Raw genomic sequence first — 25,921 nt, forward strand, 5'->3', positions numbered from 1 at the left:
GGCAATGTCTTCAGTACTCTCTTGTATCACAAGTGATTGATCATAAATGGGTGTTACCACCTCAAGCATAATTCCAAGTTGCAGCAGAAGCAATATAAAAGCACATATACATGCATCAACAGACAACACAATTACTGCACAGAAACATACATGAACAAACAAAGGATGGACACAGAATACATTGGAACGTTACCATGAGTTTCTGTGGAGTGACTAAACCAAGCAAACTTTCCTTTCTTCTTATCAGGCAAGCCAGCTGGAGTGTTTCCTTTCACAGACAAGAAGATCAAGAACCAGACATCAACAGAGAACATGCAGCCAGGGACAGTCAAAAGAAAAAGAAATAAGGAACTCAGCTTACATGTAGGACAGCCTCCTCCATCTTTTAATGGGAATTAAAAATGCAAAATGAAAACAAAGACATGTGAAACAATGAAACATAACAACAGAAGGACTTGTCTCCTTCAAGGTTCTCCTGCACCTTACACCTGATGTCAGGAAACTCCAGAAACACCAAGATTTTCAACTGAAGCCACAGATGTTCCATGAGAATCAAACACTGTGTGTATAGCTTCTTTGTCATTCCTAAATCTAACTTCAAATTGTTTATGCCACCTAATGTTTATCTACAATTATGAACATATTTTAGGTTTATGCTCATTTAACTGTCATTACTTCCAGTCCTGTAACATGTAGGGTTTTTTCCCTCAAGGAGATTGGGACAGTTTATACAGCTCTGCTCTCTATTTTATTCACAAAATCATCCTCAAGATGGGTTATAATAGGAAAGAGAATGACTTGCCCAAGGTTATTTAGTAGGCTTCATGACTGGCGAGGATTGGCATCTGGTTTAAACCACTATACCATAAAGGCTCTCTAAGAGTTCACTTTCTCAAGATAAAGGATAGCATAAAATAAGTCCCCAAAGAGGATTTAAAGCTAGCTGGTCCAGTATGACCTCCTTTCATATATCTCCTTATTATATAGATTTAGTCCTAGCCAGTCTTCACAGGAACAGCTGTAATAAGAACAGGACAGTGGAAATATAGACAAATATTATTTAGGAGTACAATCAATTCAATCAAATATGTTTGTTTAAGCATTGCTGTTACTTTTCTTGTTCTTTTTGCAGTGTTGCATGATTCAAGGTTTTGTTGTTTATGCTCAAGTGCCATGCTTAGGTTTGGATTCTTTTTAATACTTTACATTTTTATACTGTGAGTTGTGTCAAACATTTTTTGAGTAAGTGGTGGCACACATGTATAAACAGACACAGGCACTTGATAGCTTTACTTCACCTGGGAAGATTTTTAAAGACAAATCTGTCAAAGCTCAACTGACACCAGCTATTTCCTTCCCAGAAAATAAAATAATTCCCTGATCAAATAAACAAACAAATAAATGAAAACCTACACATCATTGGCCTGACATGATCACTGGCAAAGATCCGGCAGGGACTTTTAGCTGTGAAATCACAAGCACTACTAGCTGTACAAGACATTTGGTGGGCCAAATGCAGAACAGAACGAAGCCACTGTGAACTAAACAGTGGGCAGCTATGTTGTTTAGAATTGACTCTTTCCCTTCATAAAGTGTGAGTGAAACCCATCCTACTTAGGAGAGGAAACTTTGCATTACTTTTCTCCCTGTGCAAAATCTTTAAATTCATAGCAATCTGAAAATACTGTTGTTTTCTGCAAGTGTATGTGTGCCTCTCTCACAATTTACCCAATGATATTGAGAAGTCAGAAGACCATTGCTGTTGAAATACATGCTGTGCAGTTCCATTTGGCAGTAGGAACCTTGGCAGACCTTAAAAATTGTGCCTGACCAGCACACAAGGTCAGAAAGCTCACAAGCAGCTCAGGTGACAGAAAGTGTTTCCAGAATCTAATACTGAGTATGCTATGATAGGCACAAATGGATGAAATTCGTTTTACAGGGTGACAAGTTAGATACAGACATCTACTGTGTAACATGTCAGTTAAGATATTAAAGATCTTCCACTAATTTTTAATCATAATCTCCTGCTCAGATTGAACATTTTCAATTTCATAAAACTTATGTAGACAACAAGATGCATTATACTGCATTATATTAAATATCTGAATCTAGATCCTTTATTGGAAATTGACATAGCTTAGTAGCAGTGCATCTGCTTTGCATGCAGAAAGTTCACATGAACTCCAGCTATGGCCAGGAAAGGATCCTGTCTGAAACTGTGGAGAACTGTTCTCAGTCACTGCAACCAATACTGGACTGAATGGACCAATACCCTGACTCAGAATAAGGCAGTTTCTTATGTTCCTACCTCAGTTATTTCTTAAATGTATGCTCCAGTCTTCCTGCAGCAAACTCAAAGCATGAGATTCCCAGAAGGTTTCCCTTCCAGGAAACTTTGTTACTGTTATGGGCTGTTGATGCTGACTTATGGACCCATGAATGAAAGTCCTCCAAAATGATCCCCATAGCTGTGCTCAACTCTTCTAAGTTCATCTTTGTGGCTTCCTTTAAGGATCCTTTCTTTTCTTCTTATGCCTTTAACTTTCTATAGCATAATTGCCTTCCCCAGTGACTCTTGCCTTCTCATAATGTGTCCAAAGTATGGCAGCTGCAATTTTGTCATTTTTTCTTTCCAGGGAAAGCTCTGTCTTGATTTGATTTAGGACCGACTTATTTGTCTTTCTCTCAGTCAAAGGTATTTGCAAAACTCTCCTTCAAATGCATCAAACTTCTTCCTGTTTGCTTTCTTCACTGTCCAGTTTTCAGACCCATACATTGTGATGGAGAATACAATGGTGTGAATGATTTTGGCCTTGGCCTCTAGTAAAACATCCTTACACTTGGTTAACTTTTTAAGGTCCTTCATTTCTGCCCTTCCAAGTCTCAGTCTTTTTTGAATTTCTTGACTGCAATCTCCCTCTCAATTTATGACTGAACTAAGGTATGCAACATCTTTTGCAATTTCGATTTCTTCATCATTAACTGTAACATTCATAATTCTTCTGTGGTCATTATTTCTGCTTTCTTAATATTCAACTGCAGTCCTGCATTTGCAATTTCTTCTTTCAATTTCACCAGGAGTCCTTTCAAGTAGTTGCTGCTTTTTTGCCAGTAGTATGGTGTTATTTGCATGTCTTAAATTATTGATGTCTCTTCTGCCAGTTTTCACTCCTTCATGATCTTAATGCAGCTTTCCTTATCAAATGTTTTGTGCACAGACTGAACATATAGGGAGATAAAATACATCTTTGTCTGGCACCTTTGCCTCTGGGAAACCATTCTGTTTCTCCATATTCCATCCTAACAATAGCTTCATTTTCTGCACTTATTCATTTTCTGCAGCTTGGAATAGTTCTATTGATATCCTATCTACTTTGGGTAGTTTACTCATTGGAAGGGCTTTCAGAGCAGTTTTCCCTTTGCTTTCTAGTATTACTAGCTCTTCTTCCTAGTATCCTCTTTGAAGGAGTCTGTCATCCTTTCCTCTTTTCTATATAAGTTCTTCTGGATATTCTTTCCATTTTCTCTTTATTTTCTCCTGGCCATATAGCATGTCTCCTTGTTTGTCTTGGAGCATTCCCAATCTAGGGTTGAATTTTCTTGAAGAGGTCTCTTGTTTTTCCTCTTTTGTTGCTCTCTTCAACTTCTTTGCACTGGTCATTATAATAATTCTTTTTGTCTGTATGTGATAGTCACTGAAAATTTGCAACATTACATGGCTGGGATGCTTACTAGGACCACTGAGATCCTTGGAAGTAAAAGCTGTCCAACATTTCTGATATACCAGACAAGATCTTATACCGGTTATTTTCTACCCTGAGCAAACCCTTCCTTTCTTCTTCTAGGCTCCAAAACACCAAAAATTAATTTTAATTAATTAAAACACCACACAGTTCTTTACAATGTAGATCTTTATTGGAACTTCACAGCTAAAAAGATAATGCAGCTCTAAACGTCCTCTAGCAAGCTGAACAATAAGTCTCTGCTTATGTAAAGAGTAAGTGTTGAACCCAAAGTTTGAACTTTTCCAACCCTTCCTTCTCATTAATGCTGCAGGTTCCACCTATAAGATGGTATCATGCACCAAGCTTTCTTCCCTTTCCACATTCAAGGCAACAGATCATTTCTTTGTAAAAAGCTCTTTATTCCCCAAAAATATACTCAATAAATGCAATCAACACAAAATGTATCTCTAAGTATGCACAGAGAGGTTTGTTGAGCCCAGTCTAAACAACTACTTCTGGAAACTCTCCACGTCTGGACCCAATCCCTTCTGAAGGGCCCATTTGGAAGCAAGCACACCTCTTGTCTATATTCCTATCCTCTAGTTGGCTAGCCCTCCTCTCCAAACACTACCAGGTTTGTCTGACTCTGACAGCTCCTCTCTCATGGCCCCGCCAAACACCTGTGCATCTTGGCTATTTTCAAAGCCTGCCTGAATGCTTGAAGAGAGTGGTCTTGAGATAAGTGCTGCCTTTATTCATCTCAAAGTATGGAGGTCCCATTCCCAAGTTCCCTCCAGTTCCTCCCCTTCATTCTCTGATGCAGAGTCCAGACCAGCATGACTCATGAGTGTGCACTTATTCCCAACAGGTGGCTCCTGCTGGTGGAGAGCCAACTGGGAAGACCTATGCAAGCTCTCTAATTGGGTAACTCATCTCTCTCAATGCCTCAACATGGGGCCAGGGATCGGGCAAGGCAATTACACTGCTGGATCCTTTGTCATCTCCTCCAAACATATCTGCTCTCATCAGCCTGGGAATCTGTGGGTAACAACCATGATGGAGCTTCAAAGACTCCTGTTCCCCTTTGATGCTCAGACCTTCCAATTGCCTTTATCATGTTGTTTTCCCCTTCAGAATCCACTGACACAGGCCCTCGGAAAGTCTTCTGGGCCTACTTGCTACACTTTCTCTGCCACTCATCCTCGGCTTTATCCATCCTGACTGACTTTGCAACATGTCCACAGCCTTATTTACACATAATCACGTAAGCTAGTTGCAAGATCCAAAACCCATGCCTCTTATCCAAGGCACTCAGAGAATGTTGTTGCTGCTGCTCACACATCACACAGCAAAGAAGCAGCACTGTGCACTCCCCAGTGAAAGAGATAGATGTTTTCCAAGTTTTCCACAAAACTGAACCAATTTTTCTTTTTCAGTTGCCAAGAAACCTCCTTAGATCAAGTTCTACTTTGTGACCAGCTTCACCACCAGCAACCATATCTGTTTCATCTTTGTTCATGAATTTGTAGATACCTTTCCAAATATCAATTACCTATTTTATTTTATTTTTATAATGAGTGCTTAATCAGTGCCATGAGGTCCTCAGTTTCTTACATTAGTTTTTGGGCATGCTACCTTCATTCATCTTATCAATTAATTTAAATAACACGAGATTTCCATTCTGCCACATGTATTAGTCAAGAGTTACTATACCCTGAAAATAATTACGTTTTTATTTGTAAGGAACATACAGAACTACACCAGTGTGTAGTCCACTGGCTGGCTGTGTATATTTTTACTCTTCTTCTGCTTTCATGGTCCTAGTATATAGCGAAAACAGGAGACTCTGAAGAAAGGATTAATGAGACTACACTAACATATGGTGGTCCAAACCCTAACACTGGTAAATAAATATGACAATGATTGTGTGTACCCTCTGCTTTTAAGAGTAGACCTTAGAAGCAGAATCATAATTTTAGTTCAATACTATAGAATCATATTTAAAAGGAAGACGTGAAATAGTTGCACAGATAAATCACTGTTTCACCTGCTCAGAAATATCTAATATCAAGCAAAACATAAGGAAAAATGGGACAGTTTACTGGTAAGATCCAGTATGAAAACAAAATATGTGCTGCTAGCCTTGGGTCTTTTTTTAGGTTTGGCTTGACTCTGATCTAAAAATTTAATAAGGCAGATTTTGAATGAGTTCAAACATCCAACATCAAAAAACATACTTTGGGGACTAAATTATGCTTTGTTTATAATAGCTGAACCTAACCCAGCAACCAACAAGCCAACATCTGAAATCACGGTTTGATGCTGATCTGTGCTGAAACTCAGCACATCTCTAATTTACTGCTACCAAATACTGATATTAGACAGGTTCACACAACATTAAACCCCTGGGAAATTCTACCCACACTGCCTTAACCTTCCCCCGGGAATTCTAAAATTACTGACAGGTAATTGTGCATGGTGGGATCCTTCCCTCCTTCTCACCCTATTTCCGCCTCCTTCTCTCTCAGTCCTACTTGCAGTATCCTAGGGCGTACTGAAGAATAACAAAAGTGGTGAGGGGAGAAGGGAAGGGTTGCTTTGCAGTGGGCTTGTAAGCATAGCACAAGGCCATCTGCTTCTCTGCTTGTGGTGCACTGCAGCGTAGAAACATGGAGGTCACTTGTGACCCTTGCTCACTACTCAAGCGATGTCACTTAGCCTAACCACAAGGATGGGTCAAGAACCCCAGGCTATGAAGCTGCTCCTTAAGGAGGAGCACAGCCTCATCCAGAACAGATTAAACACCCCCCCCCCATCCCCAATCTGGTCAAAGAAACCATCCGCCCAACAGCATTTAAGTCTTGTCTGGATTGAGTTTCAGTTTGTTGGTCCTCATCCAATCCATTGTCATAGCTGGACACTGGCTTAGCACATCTACAGCCTCACCTGCTGAGGATGAAAAGAAATAGAGGTGTCTGTCATCAGCATACTCATAGCAAGACACTCCAGAATGCTGGCTGACCACACTCAGCAGTTTCATGTAGATGTTGAATAGCACTGGGGGAAGAACACACCCATCAAGATCTCCATGCTGGAGAATCCATATGGCTGAACATGTACCATCTTCTGGAGATGGCTCTCCACGTAGGAGTAGAACCACTGCAGTGCAGTGCCCTCACTCTCAACTCAGACAGCTGCCCCAGAAGGATAACATGGTTGAAGGTATTGAAAACTGCTGAAAAGTCCAGCAGTATCAACAGGGTTGCACTCTCCCTGTCCCTTTCCTGGCACAGGTTGGCTAACAGGGTTACCAAGGGAGTTCCTGTGCCAAAACCAGGCCTAAAACCTAATTGAAATTGATTCAGCTAATCAGTCTCATCTAAGAGCCCCTGCATATACAGCAGAATCAAGTGATAAAGCTTCCTTAGATTATACTATGTCTGACTGCAATGTTTGATTCTCCCCTAAAGAATAAAACAAAAATTCCCTGTCCACAGAAAACTCTAACTGAACTTTTCTCTCTAACTTGCCTGTTTGTATGTGCAGGAATTTAGAAGGTTTTTTTTTTTTTTTTTTTATGATGATGAGGAAGCATTCAAATATGTAATCTCCCACTTGCAGGCTGAAATACTATTATCCAAGAAAAGTATTATCATTTTATTGTATAGAATGCATTCACTGGTCCAAACTCAGTTCCCAAAGTGCTTATAACTCCAAGGTAGTTATACAGAATTTCACTGATTTTACATTAATTTTTCAGATGTTTTTATGTTTTCAAATCTAATATAGGTTTCTTGTTTCCAGTCTGAAATGAGGGTAACATATCTTTCAATATTCTTAAACACCTACTACAGTGCACTGTCTGGTAAATATATTTGTAATTTTGAACACAGCTCTCCACAGGAGTGTTCCTTTAGGCAGTTTTGTTAATACAACAGCAAATCTGATACTGTATATTTTGGACTCAAGCAGTGATTTCAGCTTGTAAACAAGAGGTTTAAATTATTTTTCCTTTTGTTTTAGTCCCAATTTTCACTGTTTATTCTTAACATGCTAAGAACTAAATATAGACAGAAATGGCCTTCCTCTTAATGTAAGTTTTTTTCAGGTATGTTATTTTCTGCAATGTATCTTTTCAGACTGTAGGGAAAGTTGAAGGCAGAAGAAGAAAAGAAAGACCAAATAAGAGATGGAACAACTCCATAAAAGAAAAAACAGCCCTGATTTGTTGGGCTGTCACTGAGTAGACTGGAAGTAAGTTGGAAATGACCTGATGGAATATACCACCACCACCACCACCACAACCCAAGCCTTTTCAGAAAGATACCAAGGATGGATAAATTGCACCAAACTAAAATATATGAACAAGCATATTTCATGGGCTTCCAATAGTCACCATTTTCCAGATTGAAAGTATTTTCTGAAGCATTCACAGAAGTGAGGAACTGATAAAACTGCTTTGAATTAGGCCTTGTGTGGGCAGGTGTTATGCAAGCTTCCCTTACACAGCTGTCAAAGTAAACTAATTTCCAACCTTAAATATCTCCTACTGTTCTTGTCTAGATGCTTCAGCTATTTTAATAACCAGACCTATTTCATCTGGACAAATTACTGGAGGAGAAGAAGGGTGCCTTTATATTTAAAGTCTTGACTGAGAAAAACTGAATTACTAGAGTCTTGTAACCCAAGATTTGCCTGGTTATTTCAAAACAGATACACAAATCTTCAGCTCTTCCCACCTTCAACAAGTCCTGGATATGGACTCCCTCTCCTATCTGTCCACTCTCTTTCATCAGGACCACTGCTTCTTATAGCCTTCCTTTCACTAGTCCCCCCTTCATGACTTTTTGCAGTATTTTCCCTCCAGAAGATGGAAACAGATGACACACTGGACATTTGTTGGGGCCTTAAGACAGGCAAAGAGCCACCACTGAAACAACACTGCTAATTGTCAATTAGCACATTCCAGTTCTTCAAGAAGGGGGTGACTTGCTTGTGGGCCTCCAAAATCCTACAGATGAGCCTGAGTGTCAGTACATTCTGTGCATTTCAGCCACTCATCGTTTAAGTTTCAAGTCACTTGAACTGAGACCACTGGTAGAGAGAATGGAATTTACGAACTTTCTGCTTGCCTCACTCTCTGTGACTTTGGGAAATGTTAGCTAGAAACAAAGCCTTTCTTACATTACAATATTGATACTTTGAAAGTGTCAGGGGAAATATGTTTTAAGATACAGTTTTACCAATATCTACAAGTGCATTTAGGGTTACCAACTCAAAATTATGTTGGAATCCAAGGTATTTGATAGGAATCTTGTAAACTCAGCTAAAACTAAGAGATGGTTAGGAATAAAGTGACAAATTCACCACCACTGGTTCCTCAGCGTTTGTGTTTGCATTTGGAGTTCAGGGTCATGACACGATCCTCCATTTTATAATCCCCCTCCAACTACTCTGGCTTGCTTAGATAGCAATAATGTAATTGACTTACAGGCAAAAGGAGAAGGGGACGCCAGAGGATGAGGTGGCTAGATGAAGTCTCTGGGGCAGTGGGTGTGAGATTGGGTGGACTCTGGGGGATGGTGGAGGACAGGAGAGCCTGGAGGAATGTTGTCCATGGGGTCATGATGGGTCGGCCACAACTTTGTGACTAACAACAACAACAACAAATTGCCTTACTTCGGCTAGGGCATGAGCATTGATAATGGCCTCCCAATAATGGTCCTGTCATCAGTGAGGCAATGTTAGCAGTCCAACAACTCCTTCATCTTGTCCTCTTTTTGTCCTCTCTGTCAGAGTATCTTTGAATGCACTGGTTGGTCCTACTTTGCATTCAGCCAGACTGCATTCACATTCTTTAAAGGTAATCATGAAAAGACAATGAAAGAGTGGGAAGTTTTGGTCCTCTCCTTTTTTAAGTTGTTGCTTTCTTTTTTCAACTTCCATTTTATTTCATATCACAAGTTCTTTTGAACCAGAATGAAAGGGAAAACAGGGAGTCAATGAAAACCATGAAAAATTAAGCTGAGTTACTGCCGTCAGAGAAAGACACCACAGATATTAATTATGCCACTAATTATAAACAAACTTGTTGATTCTCCTTCCTCTTCTGATGGTTCAGGGAATAAGAGTTATTCACATACTATAGAAGCTATAAAACTATCCCTTATAGTGTAACACTGAGAATTGCCAGTGATTGTTGTCTCTCTATCACTCATTTCTAATTCTTCCAAAGCATGCCAGAAACAAATCAATATAGGGCAAACACCATTTGTTATGTTTTGAAAAGAGAAATGGTGGGCATCTGATAAACATGTCTTTAGATCTGAAAGACTAATCTCATATTGGTACAAGCTGCAGGATTTAATATTCAAATAATCACACATAGATTTGCAGCCTTGGATTCTCAAATAATGACTCAGCGCCAAACAATAGCTTCTTCACTGGGATATTTTAATGCTTTTTCATGTAACCATTTCTCCCCCTGTCCCCAATACACACACTGAGTGAATTCCACTTTCATAGGAATTGCTGTTCCTGTGATGCTTCAGTCAGGCTTTCTTCCATAAAACCTACAATAGTTAGAATTTGTAGCACTCTTTCCTCAGTTACTCAGTGATTATTTTCCACTCCAGTGGAGAAAGATAAAAGTACACAGTGCCGCATTCTTTCTCTCCTCAACTTTTACATCAATTTTGACAGATAATAAATAATTCTATGACATCATCTTTTATTTTAAGATATTTATGCTCAAGAAGCAAAAGAGACTCAGTCTGGATGACACTGTTCTCCAGCTGTTCAGCTGGCAAGCTAAGGAGATGAAATGGCTCTGCAATTAATTGGTTTTTAAGGACGCAATTTGTACTGCCGCAGTTAACATTTGTGTGTTCAACATCAACAGGTAAAAGAGTCCAAAATAGCCTAATACCAATAGGCATGTCATAAGCGGAGCTGGCTGGAGCTGGGGGTCAGACTAGATGGCCTGGGAGACCCCTTCTGACTCGCTCTGTTTGTTTCTTTCCATCCACCTAAGTTTCTGGAAACTCAGATATAACAAACTACATTATGGACTTGAGAAAATGTGAATACACAGCTTCCATCCCAAAAGGAAGCTGAGTTTTCCAGGGACACCTTCCGTATCCTCATTAGTGCATTATTACAGAAAAACAAAAACTATTGTGCACTTAGCACACATAAATACCATTCTTTTAGCAAGTAAAATTAAACTGTGACATTGTTAATCTGAGCTCAGGAAGCATGAACATGGGCTGGTTTGGTAAGCACAGTTTTTCTTTTCCACACTTGTTCTTGCTAGAAGAAGCAAAGGTATCTCCATTTGGGACAAGCAATATCACTCTACTGAAGCTCTGGAACCTCCACTGTGAGACTGCTTGAGAGAGAAAGCCTGGTACAGAAAAAGTCTATGGATGGTCTATAAAAATTGGAAATCTAAATTTTGAGACAAAGTGTCACTAAGACCTTATATTACTATTGATAAACATTGATCTTACTCCTGCATACATATTTACATCTTTAATTTTAAAGTCTGAATTCTTCAGGTTTTTTCTTTTCTTTCCATTAGATGGCACAACCTATTTTTCCTAATCTCTCTCTCAGTTTTTTCATACAGGCACCCCTTACATCATACTCCCATTGTTATTCAGACATAAGCCCTGATATGCAGCCAAAACCCTTGTAATTGTCACCAGCTCACATACTTCTCAGTTATTTCTACATAGTTGTGAGAGGAGATACATCGATTTCTATGGTTTTTACAGTTTGGCTATGTGATAAACTGAGTGTTTCTGAACATCATTCTAACTACAGCAGGGGTGGGCAATTTGGTGCCTATGGTCTCCCTTCATGGTGCTTCTCCTCTCCCACTTTTTATTTTAATAAGACCATTCTTACTGGCTGATTCTTACTTATTGATTCTAACTGTGGAAATATTTCTGTTTTACTCTCCCAAAAGAAAATAACTGCTAACAAAAATTTGGTAATGAATATTATGAACAAAGAACTATTTAACTGTGTAATAGTCCAAAACATTCAAGACCTGATATTTCACAATCAATATAAGAATATTTCTGGGGTTTAATGAAAAGTGGAGGGTGTCCGTGTTGATTTTAAGAAAGGGACTATGCAAAGCGAATATTCTCTGCATCTCATTTCCTTCTCTGAAGTAACTCCAAATACCAGTGGCCAGGAATAGGCAGAGTTCTTGCATTCCATTTTCTAAGACTTTCACAGGCTGGGTGTGTACAGTGTTCTGCTCTACCTGTCTTCCAATTATTGACAAATAATTTCTATTTCTGGGATTGGTGCATACACAGTTTGCTCCTTTTGCAGTGTTCCATTTCTTTCATTCTTCATGCTGCCCATCCCCTTCCACATACAGGAATACATACAGCTTAGCTGAAATATGTGCGTGAACACACACATTAAAACATTCTAGGGTTTTTGTTCTAAGGACACATTGTGTGCACTACTGCTTTACCAATCTTGAAAACTTACATTTTATGAGTTCTTCAACTGACTGATCTATTAGAGTTCAACTAGACCCCCCTCTGACTTGCTAATGCTCTAGTCTTTATTTTATGCCTTTTGCAAGAAGCAAGTGCATCATTAAAGTTCCCTTCAGCATTTACTATGAACTACCAATGCAGTTAGAGCTGTAAACAGATAATTATGTAAAACAAATTCTTCCCTACATAGAAAAGTCTTTAAATACATTTTTTTAAAAGGAAATTTCAGAAACATCCATTCTAGTGCTGCTAACCTTATCAGTGTCAATCCCCCACTGGGGGCTAGAGAAACCAATAGACATGTAGCAGGATCCACCAGAATAAGCCACTATTGGTTTATGTATCAGTTTACCTCTGCTTTACCTTAATTAGCTGATAAAAGAAGGGGTCAGCACCACAGCTGTAATAGCAAGGCATCTATACCAAAGCAAGAAAGCAAGTAAAGGTTGCAAGAGGCTATGAAGGGAACTGTTCTTAATTTGGTTCTGGATTCTGCCACTCATCATACAATATCTTGCTGAAATTTTGTTGACGCTGGAAGGGGAATCTTGCTTGAAAGAAGAGGTACTTGACACAAAGAGAAGGGCAAGGCATATAATGACAATTTTTCCCTCAGTATTTCTTGCAAGGATCTCTTATGAGTTGTCCTATGTATTAGGAATGTTTGGCTAAACACTGCAAAAGAAATGAGGAATTTGACCTACAATTTTCTTTCTTCACCATCATGACAAAGAGGCAATGAACAGAAACTAAATAAAATAAAATAAAAAAATGAAAAACCAGGTTCCCAACTAAGGTTAAAAGTCTATCAAAGAAACAAATACTGTTATAAATATTAAGAGGACATACAGCTGACATATGACTTCTTAGTTTTGGCTTCTCTGGCAAATTAATCTGGTTAATGCCTACTATTCTGTCAGTTCAATGAAAATAAGTATCTTGAGTAGGTCACAAAGGTCCAACTTAGGTTTGGAATTGCATTCACTTACAACTGGAATTGCACTCACACAAAATGTAATACCCATAATCTCCCAATTCATGATGATATGTTGATGTACTTTTTATTTTGATACTACAGATGCATTAAATTTTTGCATGAAAACAGATGCACTGGTGAACATTTAAGAGTGCAGTGCCAATGCAATTATTGTATGTTTACTTACTAAGCATTATATTGATTTTATTGTTTTCTATTTTGTCTAAACTTCTCAGCCAAACGAGGGAACATAAATGTTACAAGAAAACAAACACCAGCTCTAGGTAAAGGCTATGTCAGGAAACTTTTGCTTTCAAAACAATTCGACGAAGTCTGTTGCAATTCAATAGACCAACAGGAGGCCTCTAATAAAAAGTAAAGGCCAGTTTTTATTTCTAAGACCAAACAAATAATGTCCAAAAGATACAAGTTCTTCTGAAATCAATATTCAGTATTATGATTGTGTATTGATTACATAATAAGTATTGAGTATTGATTACATAAGTATTGAGTACTGATTACATTATCATAGTAATTATGTCATTTCTCTCCCCACCATTTTTATGTATCAACAGTAATAGGGAAGGCAGATGGGACATTTTATTTCAGCATGGCTTTTTGTTACCTTCTCAGTTCCTCAGCATGTGTATATATGAATTCCATTTTAAACTTTCATCCCTGGCTAGGAGCCCAAAGAGAAACAGAGGAAAGTTGCTTACTGTTTCGGGGCTTTTCCTCATCCATGCCTTCATCCTCATTTTCTGGGTCAATATCTTCTGCTTGAGTTATCCAGTCCAGGTAGCCCTTCAAGTCTTCCTCCAATTGCTGTTTCTCCCGCAACTTCTGAAAGTCACCTCGAGCTTTTGCCTTCTCTCTCTCTTTAGAAAACTCCCTGATAAGAGGGAGGGGGCAGAGAAATGAGAACAGGAGAACCAAAAGAAAAAAGAGTTTTAGCCTGAATTGCACTAGCGGTGTTTTCTCCTATTATGCTAACTCAGTTGTCCACATTAATTTCAAGCCATATAAATATATATGGTCTCTCTGTTTTAGTTACTTTGATATATCTTTAAGTTGCTAAATAGGACCCTGTGATGCATTTCAAATCACTTTTCAAAGTTAAGGAGGGGTTATTTCTTATAAAATGCTTCAAGATAGCTAAAATTCACAGAGGAATAATATTTCCAATAGGTCTTGCATGAACCCAATTTTTTATTGTTTATTTTATTATTCCTACAGTACAAAGCACTTTTGTTGTGTATTTTTAAACAACTCAGTACAGTCAAATTACTGTATGTGCTAAAATATCTCTTCCATCTGTAATTTTGCCAGGTTTCTGTTCCATCTTCTCAAATCCATCTGATAGTGAAGACTTTAAAATGGAGGTTTGCAAGGAGCCTCACTTAACCCTCAGAATCAAATGTTGCTTATTAAGTCAGTCCTAGAAGAGAGCTTTGCCATAAGGTAGATGGATGCATCAAAGATAAGATAAATGTGAAAAGCATGAGCTCTTGCATTTAACACTTTGTAGCATGGTAATATAAACAAAAGATGGATGGCAAGAAATCCTGTCAAGAGTCATGACGCCCTTCTCCTTCTAAGCACCATACAAGTGGTATTACATCTTGAAGATGGACTTAATATATTTAGCACTTTTTTAATCAATGTAGAACCAAGCTGCAGAAAGCTTTAGCATTTCTTATTTGTCTGATATTTCTCTAGGTAGTCTGATCATATTCAGAACTGTTTTGTGTTAACTGCTCCCAAACTATCAGTTTAAAAGAATGTGATCTACATTGCATTTAGAGAATTAAGAAATAATAAAGCAATGTTCTTTGGAAACAAGCTGATGAAGGATTATGCCAACCATCAGGAGAGGGCTTTAAAGCACAGTGAAGCTGCCTCGTATCATCAAACAATTGGTCAGTCTAGTCCAGAATTGTGTATTGTATCTGGCAGTGGCTCTCCATGTTGTAAGATGGGCATTTTTCCTCCCAGGCTACCTGCAATCCTTTTAACTGGTAATCCAGAGCCAGAAATTGAGACTTCCTACATGCAAATCATGAGCCATACTATTGAGCTATTTATTGCAAGAAAGATGATAAGAAGTGTACATCTAAGCAAAAACTTTCTAAGCTTTTCTCTACACCAGTGTGCCCTCTTGTACAGAATCACTATGTGTAGAATAATCCTAAAACTATTTCTAAATTTGACAAGAATTTTGGTTTTTAAAATCTTTCTATCTTTACAAAGATGATGCAGAGAAATAAACAATACCTGGTGTCTTCCAACTGTCTCGATAGAAATATCTAATGAAATTCTGGAAATGTCCCAACAATGGTGCCAAATTGAATCCAGTCAATATCAACATGTGACTAAGAATTACCTCCAAATGATTCCCATTTGGCATTGTTGGGTGTAATGATTGCAATGCTATTCAGCTTCACACAATGTTACAATGGTTAGCAATTATTTCTGCTTGTTAGCTGCATACCAAGAAAGCCAATTATCAATAGGCTTTCATTCATGTGGACAAACCTGAAAGCAGAGTTGATATTCGCTGACTAGGTGCCTTAAGTAATTTTTATACAGATGTTACCTTTCAATCAACAAAACCTATACATGGAAGTCCCTAACAAAATCCTTTGGTTAGTCCTTTTAGTACCAATTTTTGTTGCTGCACCCCAGAAGGTTGGAAATTCCTTCCCCTCCCCATTCATGGTTGAATCAAGAATAACTGGGGAGATAGAAGGAATAGTCTGAGAGGTCCCACAATAAGTGACAACTTGCTCATATTTTCCACTCCTTTTCATTCATTACTGTTACTGTTAATGCGTAAGCATTATGTTTTATCTCTCCATCTGTATGCAATGTGTCATTCAGATTGCTCTACCAATTTGAAAAAACAAGGTGACTTTCAAAAGCCTATGACCTATAGGTGGCACTTAAATGGTTTTTCAGGGATTTTAGAATTCAAGTTGAAGGTGCCCCAGTCTCCCGCAGCACTCAGGTGCATGGTCTAACATTGCCAGCTCTGCTGTCATATTAGAGAAGCCAGTGATAATCAAAGTTACTATATGACTGCTTCTCATGCTCCCACTGTAATATGACATGCACAGCTCAGTGCTGAATGATTTTCCTATGTTGTGATCACACTATTTCCTAAGTTGTGATCACAGTGATTGTTATATAAATTCCTTCCATGTGAGGTAATAGATCATCGCTGGGCTAAAGTTTCAACTCTATTTTACAGGAAATTTTATTTCCAGACCTTTTGATAGAGATAAGCCCACCATTTGGAGAAATATTTGATGCCACTGTACTACAAAAAAAATTCCTCTTTATAAGGTTGAGCTGAAGCTCACTGACGTTAGCAGGTAACTTTGAGGATATGTTGGATCGAAACACGTATCCACAATTCAAGAAAAAGAACATGAACATCAATTCAGAAACCCATGAAATTAAGCAACATCAGCAATCAAAAAACATATTTCCTGTTTCTGCTTACCCGCTAAGTACACCGAGAACCAAGTTAAGTACAAAAAATGACCCTATGATGATTAAGGTAACAAAATAGATCCAGGGCCACTCCCTTCCTATGGCATCATTGACCTGGAAGAGTGGAATGATAATTAGTAAGGAAGATTCTATTCCCAAGCATTGCAAGACTCCAGAAGAAGGAACTTGAGTCAACAGTGCTGAATTTGACATTTGCTTCAATCAACTAGGATGCAAATTTCCCATGCTCTCCAGTCTAAAATAGCCACAAAAAGTTATGCAGCTTTGCAAATGAATTTCCTCTTCATTGTATTATTAGATTGCAAAGGGTTAGACTGACCTCTCATATCACTAATAGGAGAAACAATATAGAATCACTACAAATCTAACCCATCCCCCCTTGTTAGTGAGAAGCAAAGGTTTCTGATGACATGAAAGAACCTTGATTCTGGAGTCTTGCCCTGCAACATGATAGGAGGGAAAACACCAAAACCAGCAGCTTACCCGCTCAACACACCAAGAACCAGATTAAGAACGAAAAAGGATCCAAAGATGACCAGACTGACAAAGTACACCCAGGGTAACTCATAGCCCATAGCGTCCTGCATCTGGAAAGATGGAGGATAGTTAGAAGACAGAGACAGAAAGCAGAACTGATCAGGTAAAGAGGACAGAAGCGTTTGCAAATAAGGGCTGTGGTTCACTCAGATAACTGGGCAGTTTTTGGTTGTCACCTACTTTTAGCTCTTTCAAAAGCCAATGGCTTACAAAACCATTGAAAAAGAGAACATGCCCATGACAACAATCAAACACAGAGATCTAGGAAAATATTTACAGGTTTGTCTTTTATTCCTTGGAAGAAGATAAATAGTTCTTTTACAAATAAAAGGCAAACAAAAACCAAAACTGGGTAGTTGCTGATGAAAGCTGAACTGCTATCCAGTACTATACACAGTAGAACCATCTGCTTCCATGATATTACTAAATTAATGTATATTGCTATTAAAATGTAATGTAAGTCTAATTGTTAAAGTATTTTATGGATTTATGTTTGTAACCTGGAGGAATATTTAATTTTAATTATTTCTTTATACTTTTCATAAGTTGAAGGCTAATAATCTATTGTCATGTGTAGCCTTTTGCATTTTGATTAGAGTTTCAATCTATCATAAACAAGTTATATTTACTGTTAACCACTTAAATTGGATTAAGGAAATTGCCACTGTGTTCATGCTGAAGAACTATTTTGTACACATATTCCAGTCATTATCTGCAAGCCTTCACTATACTTTTTCCTGCCCTGTGGTAAGAAATGAATATCAAACTAGAGCATTTATTGATATTACCTAGGAATTCACAGTTGGGAAAGTAACTCAGATGGTTACTAGTTAACCCATTGCTCTTGATGTTTATTTTCAAAAGTTCCACAGAAAGCCCAAAATTGCCACAAATGATATGAAACCATGTTTTCAAGAAGAACATTCCTAAGAACACCATTTTTCCTGACTCCAACTTTCATCTCTTTTATGAGCAGAGAAAGGGATAAAATATTGCCATTTCAGTTTGGGTACAAAATATCTAAAATTGGCAGTGTTTCATATGGCATTATGGTAATAGAAGTCAGATTGACCCAAATGGCAATTGAACAGGTTGGCCCTCAGGTTCTGAATGTTCCACTGGATTTAAGAGCAGCAGATACAAAGCAAACCTGTGTCAGCCAAGCCTTTTTTTTAATTTTTTTAATTTATTCATTTATTTAAAACATTTCTATGCCACCCCATCGCAACAAAGCCTCGGGGCGGCTCACAGTATTAATGAATACTGGCATCCTGTGGAAGTTTCAGTACTACATAAAATCTCATCAGTAACTAAAAATAAAAAAGAATTATCAGTATTAAATGTTGGACAAATGAAAGCATAAAATTCTTAAGACATTTTTGTACCATAATAGCATCCCCTAACAGCTCAAACTGATGACACTTGCATCCTGTTTTTTGGCCATCCCAAACTGCTGTCCAGCAGGGATATTACTACAACTATCAACATCTGCAACTAGAGTGGCTGGGGATGAGGGAAACTGAAGTCTAACTTATCCAGAAGACAGCAGGCCGGGGAAGACCACTGCCTCTATGTATCACAGAAGAAATTTAACTAGGTCATAGTACCAAATGAAAATAACAAAACAAATCCTGTTTTCCGTTTACTACAACTCCTAGTCCTGTTCTGAGGTAACTGGGCATTAACTAGCTCTGAGCAAAGGATGTGGTGACTGCTGAAACTGCAGCCACTGAAGATATAGGTTACTTTTTTTCAAGAAGGAAGTTTCTAAAGGTTTCATGGAGAGCCCCCTAGTTCTCCCTTACTGAGGAAATAACTCCCCCTATTCTAACATCTCTAAGGAAATGCAGTTCAGTTGCCCAATCTGCTGCTGCTGCTACCAACACGACTCCCCTTCCACAGCACTGGAATGCAGTGTATTTTAATTAAAAAGTCAAACCTACATGACAGCAGTGAAACTGACCAAGATTTACCCCTACCTCTACAGAGCTCAGAGAAGACATTTTAGCCAAGCAAATGTGGAATGGAGGAGAAATAAAATAGGAGGATGTCACCAACTACATAAAACGCTGCTCAAACCAATAGTGCTACACCTATTTCTAGCAAAACATTTGCATGACATAGGCAATAAAACACTCTCAAAATTACTATGAACTGGAACAAAAGCTAGTCAGGGTGACAACAGGGAAACATGGGGCAGTATAGGAGGAACATTGTGTAGGTTTTTATGAACAACAATCTTCCAATGTTAATGTTTGGAGGAGCTTAGCATGGCGTGTTGGTGGCCCTTTAACAATCCTGATGGTGGACAGACTTGCAGTGGGAGCTGCTCTGCTGCAGAGGTTCCCATTGGTCTTAGGTGCGCATACAGCTATACTCTCACAAGACATAGGTGGTGAAAGGACCCATACAGGGCATTCAGGAGAAAGGGCAGGAGCCAACTTGGATTCTTATAGCTGATGCAGATAATTTACTTCCCTCCCACTATTTGTTTCAAAGGGGAAAATCACAGTATCATAGAGCATTAGAACGGCAACGAGCCGAGAGAGCCAAAGGAATCAACCAGTGCTCCATGAAGGACTTCAAGTTTAACCATCCCTAACAGATGGCAGTTCAGCTGTGTCCTAAATGCCTCCAGTGTGGAAGAGCCCACAGCTTGCCTACAGTGATTGGTTCCTTTGTCATATTGCTCTAATAATCAGAATTTTATCCTGATGTTCAGCCAGAATCTGGCCTCCTGTAACACGAGCCTATTATTCCACACAAGTATGACTGCAAAGATCAGCCAGGCTGGAAATCTCAGTGAAACCCTCACATGTTTTGCCCTTCCCAGCACAAGCTAGCAAGGACTTGGTATGTGACAGGAGATCTACCATTCTGTTCTTCCCAAGTCTTCCTGTGAGAAAATTCAGAATATTACTCAAATGGAAGCACTCAGGTGTACAATAGGCATTATTTGTTAGTTTTTCAGTATTTTCTACTTTGCTCTCTAAAGGGAGCGCTCATATCAGCTAGCATGTTTAAAGTATGTTTTAAAATATACACACAAAATATATGCCACACAGAAAAACTAGAAATTCAGCAAGCTCCTTGATCAGTATTCAACTAATCAGTAAAAAGAAAGGCAAACAGATCTCCTGGAGCTGGAAGTTTCAAACATGGGTGCTGCAACAAAGAAAGCAGTTTACCACATTCCTACCAAGCCTGTCAGATGGTGTGATGGAACATATAAAAGGACCCTCTGTGCTGATCTCAGTGGATGGGCAGGATCAGATAGGAGAAGATGGTCTCTCAAGTATGGCAGTTCTATGGAGCTTGAAAAACGGTTGCCATTAGGAAAACAAAACAAGCTGGCTTTCTCAAAGGCTAGCTTAAACTTGAGGAACCCATGAAAAGAACTCATGGTTTCTTGGTAGGTTGTTTGTAAGTTAACAAACAATTTTTAGTACAAATAACATGATAATCCAGAATAATTCATAGTTCACTAGCAACCACACTCAACCTTTGAGTAAAACTATGATGTTGTCTGAAGCTAAAATGTAACCATCAAAGGGGACAAAACTATTTTGTGTAAGATATTGCCAACCAATGAAAAACACTATTAGAATTCATATGAGAGAAATATACACATCCATGAAAATACTGGCACAAGCATATCATTTATACCTGTAGTAAAACTAGTCATAAGCAGAACAGCATATTATCCAGTGCTTTTTATTTGGATAGAAAATCCAAGTAAATGACAGAATGATTGGCTCAAACTCTGTGAGGTCAAGAAACTAAAATCAAGGAAACAGTTTGGCAGCAAGCTTCTGTGGTTTTCTATCAGGAATAAGATTCAGAATTGGAGGGAAGCTACTTTTCCAGCCAAAATAGCTTCTTTATTCCTAAAGAGCAACAAGTCAACAGGGAAAAAATCCTGTTAGAAACTACCATTTAAATACAGAGATGAACCATGCCAGGAGCTTGCAACTTATCTGTGAATTACTGGTGGCTCCTGATCAGACTCCCAAAATGAAATTCTAATAAATTACATCATATTACATTAGCTTTGCCACCAGGCCCACTAACTTATTTATTGATAAGATTTATATCCTGCCTTTTTCTTTTAAAGAACTCAGAACAGCTTATGCCATTTTCTTCCTGCTTCTCTCAGTCTTATCCCTACAACTACAACCCTGTGAGGTAGGTTGGGCTAAGAGTCTGTGACTGGTCCAAAGTCTCCTAGTTGGCTCCATGGCTGAGCGGGGCATTCCTCTTGCATGAAGATAGGGAGTATCAGAGCCTTTTGGAGAGGGCAGGAGAATATGAAGAAATGTTGGGTGAGGAGTAATTTTCAAGTACAGACAAGGCGTTTGAAGGATGCCTTTTGAGGGACAGCCATCTCTCCCCCAATAATGTCTGTAGAAATGACACTTCATCAAGAAGTAGCATTTTTCCCATTAGGGTAATCTGTCTAGAATAGCAAAGGAAACAGTGCAAACCAGCTGAGGGGAGCCAAGTTGCTTCTTGAAGGGATGACAATAAGTTCTTTTTCAAAACAAAGAACCCTCCCACACATACACATGTAGTCCCCTGGAGGCGGTAGTCCGACCTGTCCTGAAGAAGGCGTCACTGGATCCAGAGATGGCTACTAACTATAGACCTGTGGCCAACATCCCGTTTCTGGGCAAGGTGTTAGAGCGAGTGGTGGCGGGACAACTCCAAGCACTCTTGGATGAAACTGATTATCTGGACCCATTTCAGTCCGGCTCCAGACCTGGGTACGGTACTGAATCTGCCTTGGTCACCCTGTACGATGACCTGTGCAGGGAGAAGGACAGGGGGAGTGCGTCCCTGTTGGTTCTCCTGGACCTCTCAGAGGCTTTCGATACCATCGACCATGGTATCCTTCTGGATAGGCTTGCGGGATTGGGGGTCGGAGGCACTGCTTTGCAGTGGTTCCGCTCCTATCTCAACGGCCAGTTCCAGAAGGTGGTGCTGGGGGACTATGGCTCTGCGCCATGGCAGCTATGCCATAGAGTACCGCAGGGGTCCATTTTGTCCCCTTTGCTGTTTAACATCTACATGAAACCGCTGGGAGAGGTCATCAGGAGGTGTGGGCTGCGGAATCATCAGTATGCTGATGATACCCAGCTCTACCTCTCGTTTTCCACCAATCCAGGTGAGGCAGTGGCTGTACTGAACCGGTGCCTGGCCAAGGTAATGGGCTGGATGAGGGCCAATAAACTGAAGCTCAATCCAGACAAGACGGAGGTTCTGTTGGTTGGCGGATCGGGCTTCAGAGAGGGTGAATTGAACCTTGTCCTGAACGGGGTTGCACTCCCTCCTAGGGACAAGGTCCGCAGCCTGGGGGTGCTCCTCGACCTGGAGCTTTCACTGGAAGCTCAGGTAACAGCAGCGGCGAGGAGCGCTTTCCTCCAGTTTCGGCTGATCCATCAGCTGCGCCCCTACCTGGAGTACGACTGCCTGGTGACAGTGACACACGCACTGGTGACTTCCCGCCTAGACTTCTGTAACGCGCTCTACGTGGGGCTACCCTTGAAGACTGTCCGGACACTTCAATTGGTTCAAAATAGAGCTGTCAGGCTGCTGACGGGGACTGGGCGTTATGGTCACATGACTCCAGTTCTCCGTCAGCTTCACTGGCTTCCCATTGAAGTCCAGGCCCAATTCAAGGTGTTGGTAATGACCTATAAAGCCCTAAACAGCTTGGGTCCTGGTTACCTGAAGGAGCGCTTACATCCATATATGCCCAGCCGCCCCTTGAGATCAGCGGGAGAGGCCCTTCTCTGGGAACCCTCCGTGAAAGAAATTAGGAGGGTGGGTACTCGGAGGAGGGCTTTCTCTGCGGTGGAGCCTAAGTTATGGAATGCGCTCCCCAGAGAGGTCCGCCTGGCGCCGTCGTTATTTGCTTTTCGGCGCCAGGCGAAGACCTTTTTATTTAAGCGGCATTTTAACTGTTAGTATTATTTGATCTTATCTGCCCAGGGTGGCTTATTTTATATTGTATTTTTTGGATTTTTAATGTTTATATTTATTGTAATTTATATTATAATTACTTTTATTTATTGTTGTAAGCCGCCCCGAGGCTTCGGCGAATGGGGCGGCATAAAAATGTTTTAATAAATAAATAAATAAATAAATAAAATGTGCAGAGTGGCTTTTTCTGAAAGAGTCTTAATATAGGAGAGTTAGTATTGAGTCTTCAAGACTACACAAGCTATGTGCCAATTCTGCATGAAATAAATCTTTGAATTCTACAATCCATACTCATTATCCATAGATGCCATTTAGACGTGCCAATCTAATTGAGGGAGATCCTGCTAAACTTCATTGCTGGCTTTTGGGACTTTACCTGGCACCATTCACATGCTATTCAGTCTTTCATCTTTATGAAAGTTAGGATTCTCAGGAAGCTGGTTTCCAACTGTTGCACTTGAACATTGAGAACACAGAATTGTGGGATATGTCAAGTTCTGCTCAGCATTTCCAGCTGTTTCTATTTCCTTGACTGTTTGGGGTGGGGATTGCCTTAAACATCAATTCAATTTTAATTTGAATTTCAACAAAGTAAACAAGAACATTAGGCTGCTCTTCTGGGTAGAAAGTGGAAGTTAATTTGTCTTGGAAAATATTCATAAAATATCTGTAACTCAGTTTCATTGCTGATTAGGCTGCCCCAGAAATATCTTTCATTCAGATGTTGCTTTCAGGCAGACTTTGTTTGGAAAGCTTGTGCTTCCAATCAAGGTATGGTTAAAAAAAATCTTGTCATGATAGGCAGCTCTGACATTCCCTTTCTTACTCTGGGATTTCCTGTCTGTCTCAAAAACATTAGTTATATCTGACAATAGACCTTCCCCATTGTGGATTAGCTTTTTTCTTGTTTTCTGTTGCTTGGACTGTGAGATTATATAATCTGCAGTATGACTAATTCAGTGTCTAACTCTATCACTGTCTAATGCTTCTAGATAAATGCTATAACTTTTACTTCTAACCTTTAAATAATGATTACTTATAATGTAGCCTCCTGGTTGAAAATGTTAACAAAACTGCACAGATTATGCATTTGATGATATAACATCTCTCTCTAAATCCACCACTTATCTCTACTATTTCTTTATAGTATGGACTATACAAGGAAAAACTTGGAGTTTAAGGAGGAGGATACACATACAAATGAGCATCCAATTGAAAACAAAGGATAGCGTTCACATCTGGATGTGTATTTGGATCCATATGTCATTTGTGCCTGCAGTTCCCAAAGATGAAAAGTTCAAGGGGCTTTTAAATATACCAGACACCATGAGATGGAAAAGCAAGAAACCACAAGTAATAAAAGTTCAGGGTTGACACATCGTTCCTTATATTAAACCTAAGACCTCAGTATGAACCCAATAGCATGCAAAGGAAAGAGAGCAATAGAATGAACTTCTTGGCTTTACTTTACAATAAATTCAGCTAATTTCAAACTTTAAGGGTTAGAGTAAACCTCCTTCAGCCAAATCTCTTTCAACTACCATTATTCTGTTGTTGTTAGTCGCGAAGTCGTGTCTGACCCATCGCGACCCCATGGACAACATTACTCCAGGCCTTCCTGTCCTCCACCATCCCCTGGAGCCCACTCAAGCTCACACCAACTGCTTCAGAGACTCCATCTAACCACCTCATACTCTGCCATCCCCTTCTTTTGCCATCTATTGTTCCCAGCATTAGACTCTTCTGCAGGGAGTCCTTCCTTCTCATTAGGTGGCCAAAGTATTAGAGTTTTATCTTCAGGATCTGGCCTTCTAAAGAGCAGTCAGGGTTGATCTCCTCTAGGACTGACCAGTTTTATCTCCCTGTGGTCCAAGGGACTCTCAGGAGTCTTCTCCAGCACCACAATTCAAAGGCCTCAATTCTTTGGCGCTCCGCCTTCCCTATGGTCCAACTTTCACAGCCATACATTGCAACTGGGGAAACCATAGCCTTGACTATACACACTTTTGTTGGCAGGGTGATGTCTCTGCTTTTTAGTATGCTGTCTAGATTTGCCATAGCTTTCCTCCCCAGGAGCAAGCGTCTTTTAATTTCTTGGCTGCAGTCCCCATCTGCGGTGATCTTGGAGCCCAGGAAAATAAAATCTCTCACTACCTCAATTTCTTCCCCATCTATTTGCCAGGAAGTGAGAGGACCGGATGCCATGATCTTAGTTTTCTTAATGTTGAGTTTCATGCCAACTTTTGCACTCTCTTCCTTCACCCACATCAAGAGGCTCTTTAGTTCCTCTTCACTTTCTGCCATGAGAGTGGTATCATCTGCATATATGAGGTTGTTGATATTTCTCCCAGCAGTCTTAATTCCAGCTGGTGATTCATCTAGGCCCACCTTTCTCATGATGTGCTCTGCATATAAGTTAAATAGGCAGGGCGACAGTATACAGCCTTGCTGAACTCCTTTCTCAATTTTGAACCAATCAGTGGTTCTGTGCCCAGTATTCTAGTCAGTAGTTAATAATATTCTTGGATTTCTGGGCAAAGGCACTGCAGGGGAGCCTAATCATGTTGCTTCTCCCATTCTCAGCAGTGTGTCTCTTGCGAGGACCAGGACCACTGCCATTGATCATCAGCCTCAGCTTTGTCAACATCCAGCCTCAT

The 25,921-nt window shown here is 39.6% G+C and overlaps 1 protein-coding gene across 26 annotated transcripts in view; it reads right to left on the bottom strand.

Moving 5' to 3' along the window:
- Window positions 1-25,921, bottom strand: part of CACNA1C (calcium voltage-gated channel subunit alpha1 C) — a 536,805-nt gene that overhangs the window by 142,291 nt on the left and 368,593 nt on the right. For all 26 annotated transcript variants that reach the window (XM_044416974.1, XM_044416973.1, XM_044416952.1 and 23 more), the window contains 2 exons: window positions 17,229-17,332; window positions 13,949-14,121 (listed from right to left, as the gene is read on the bottom strand). In XM_044416974.1, coding sequence (XP_044272909.1) covers window positions 13,949-14,121; window positions 17,229-17,332 — 277 coding nt within the window. The remainder of the gene's footprint in view (window positions 1-13,948; window positions 14,122-17,228; window positions 17,333-25,921) is intronic.

This window comes from Varanus komodoensis, unplaced genomic scaffold (genome assembly GCF_004798865.1).
Source record: "Varanus komodoensis strain SLA01 unplaced genomic scaffold, ASM479886v1 scaffold85, whole genome shotgun sequence".
In the NCBI taxonomy this organism is placed as follows: Eukaryota; Metazoa; Chordata; class Lepidosauria; order Squamata; family Varanidae; genus Varanus; species Varanus komodoensis.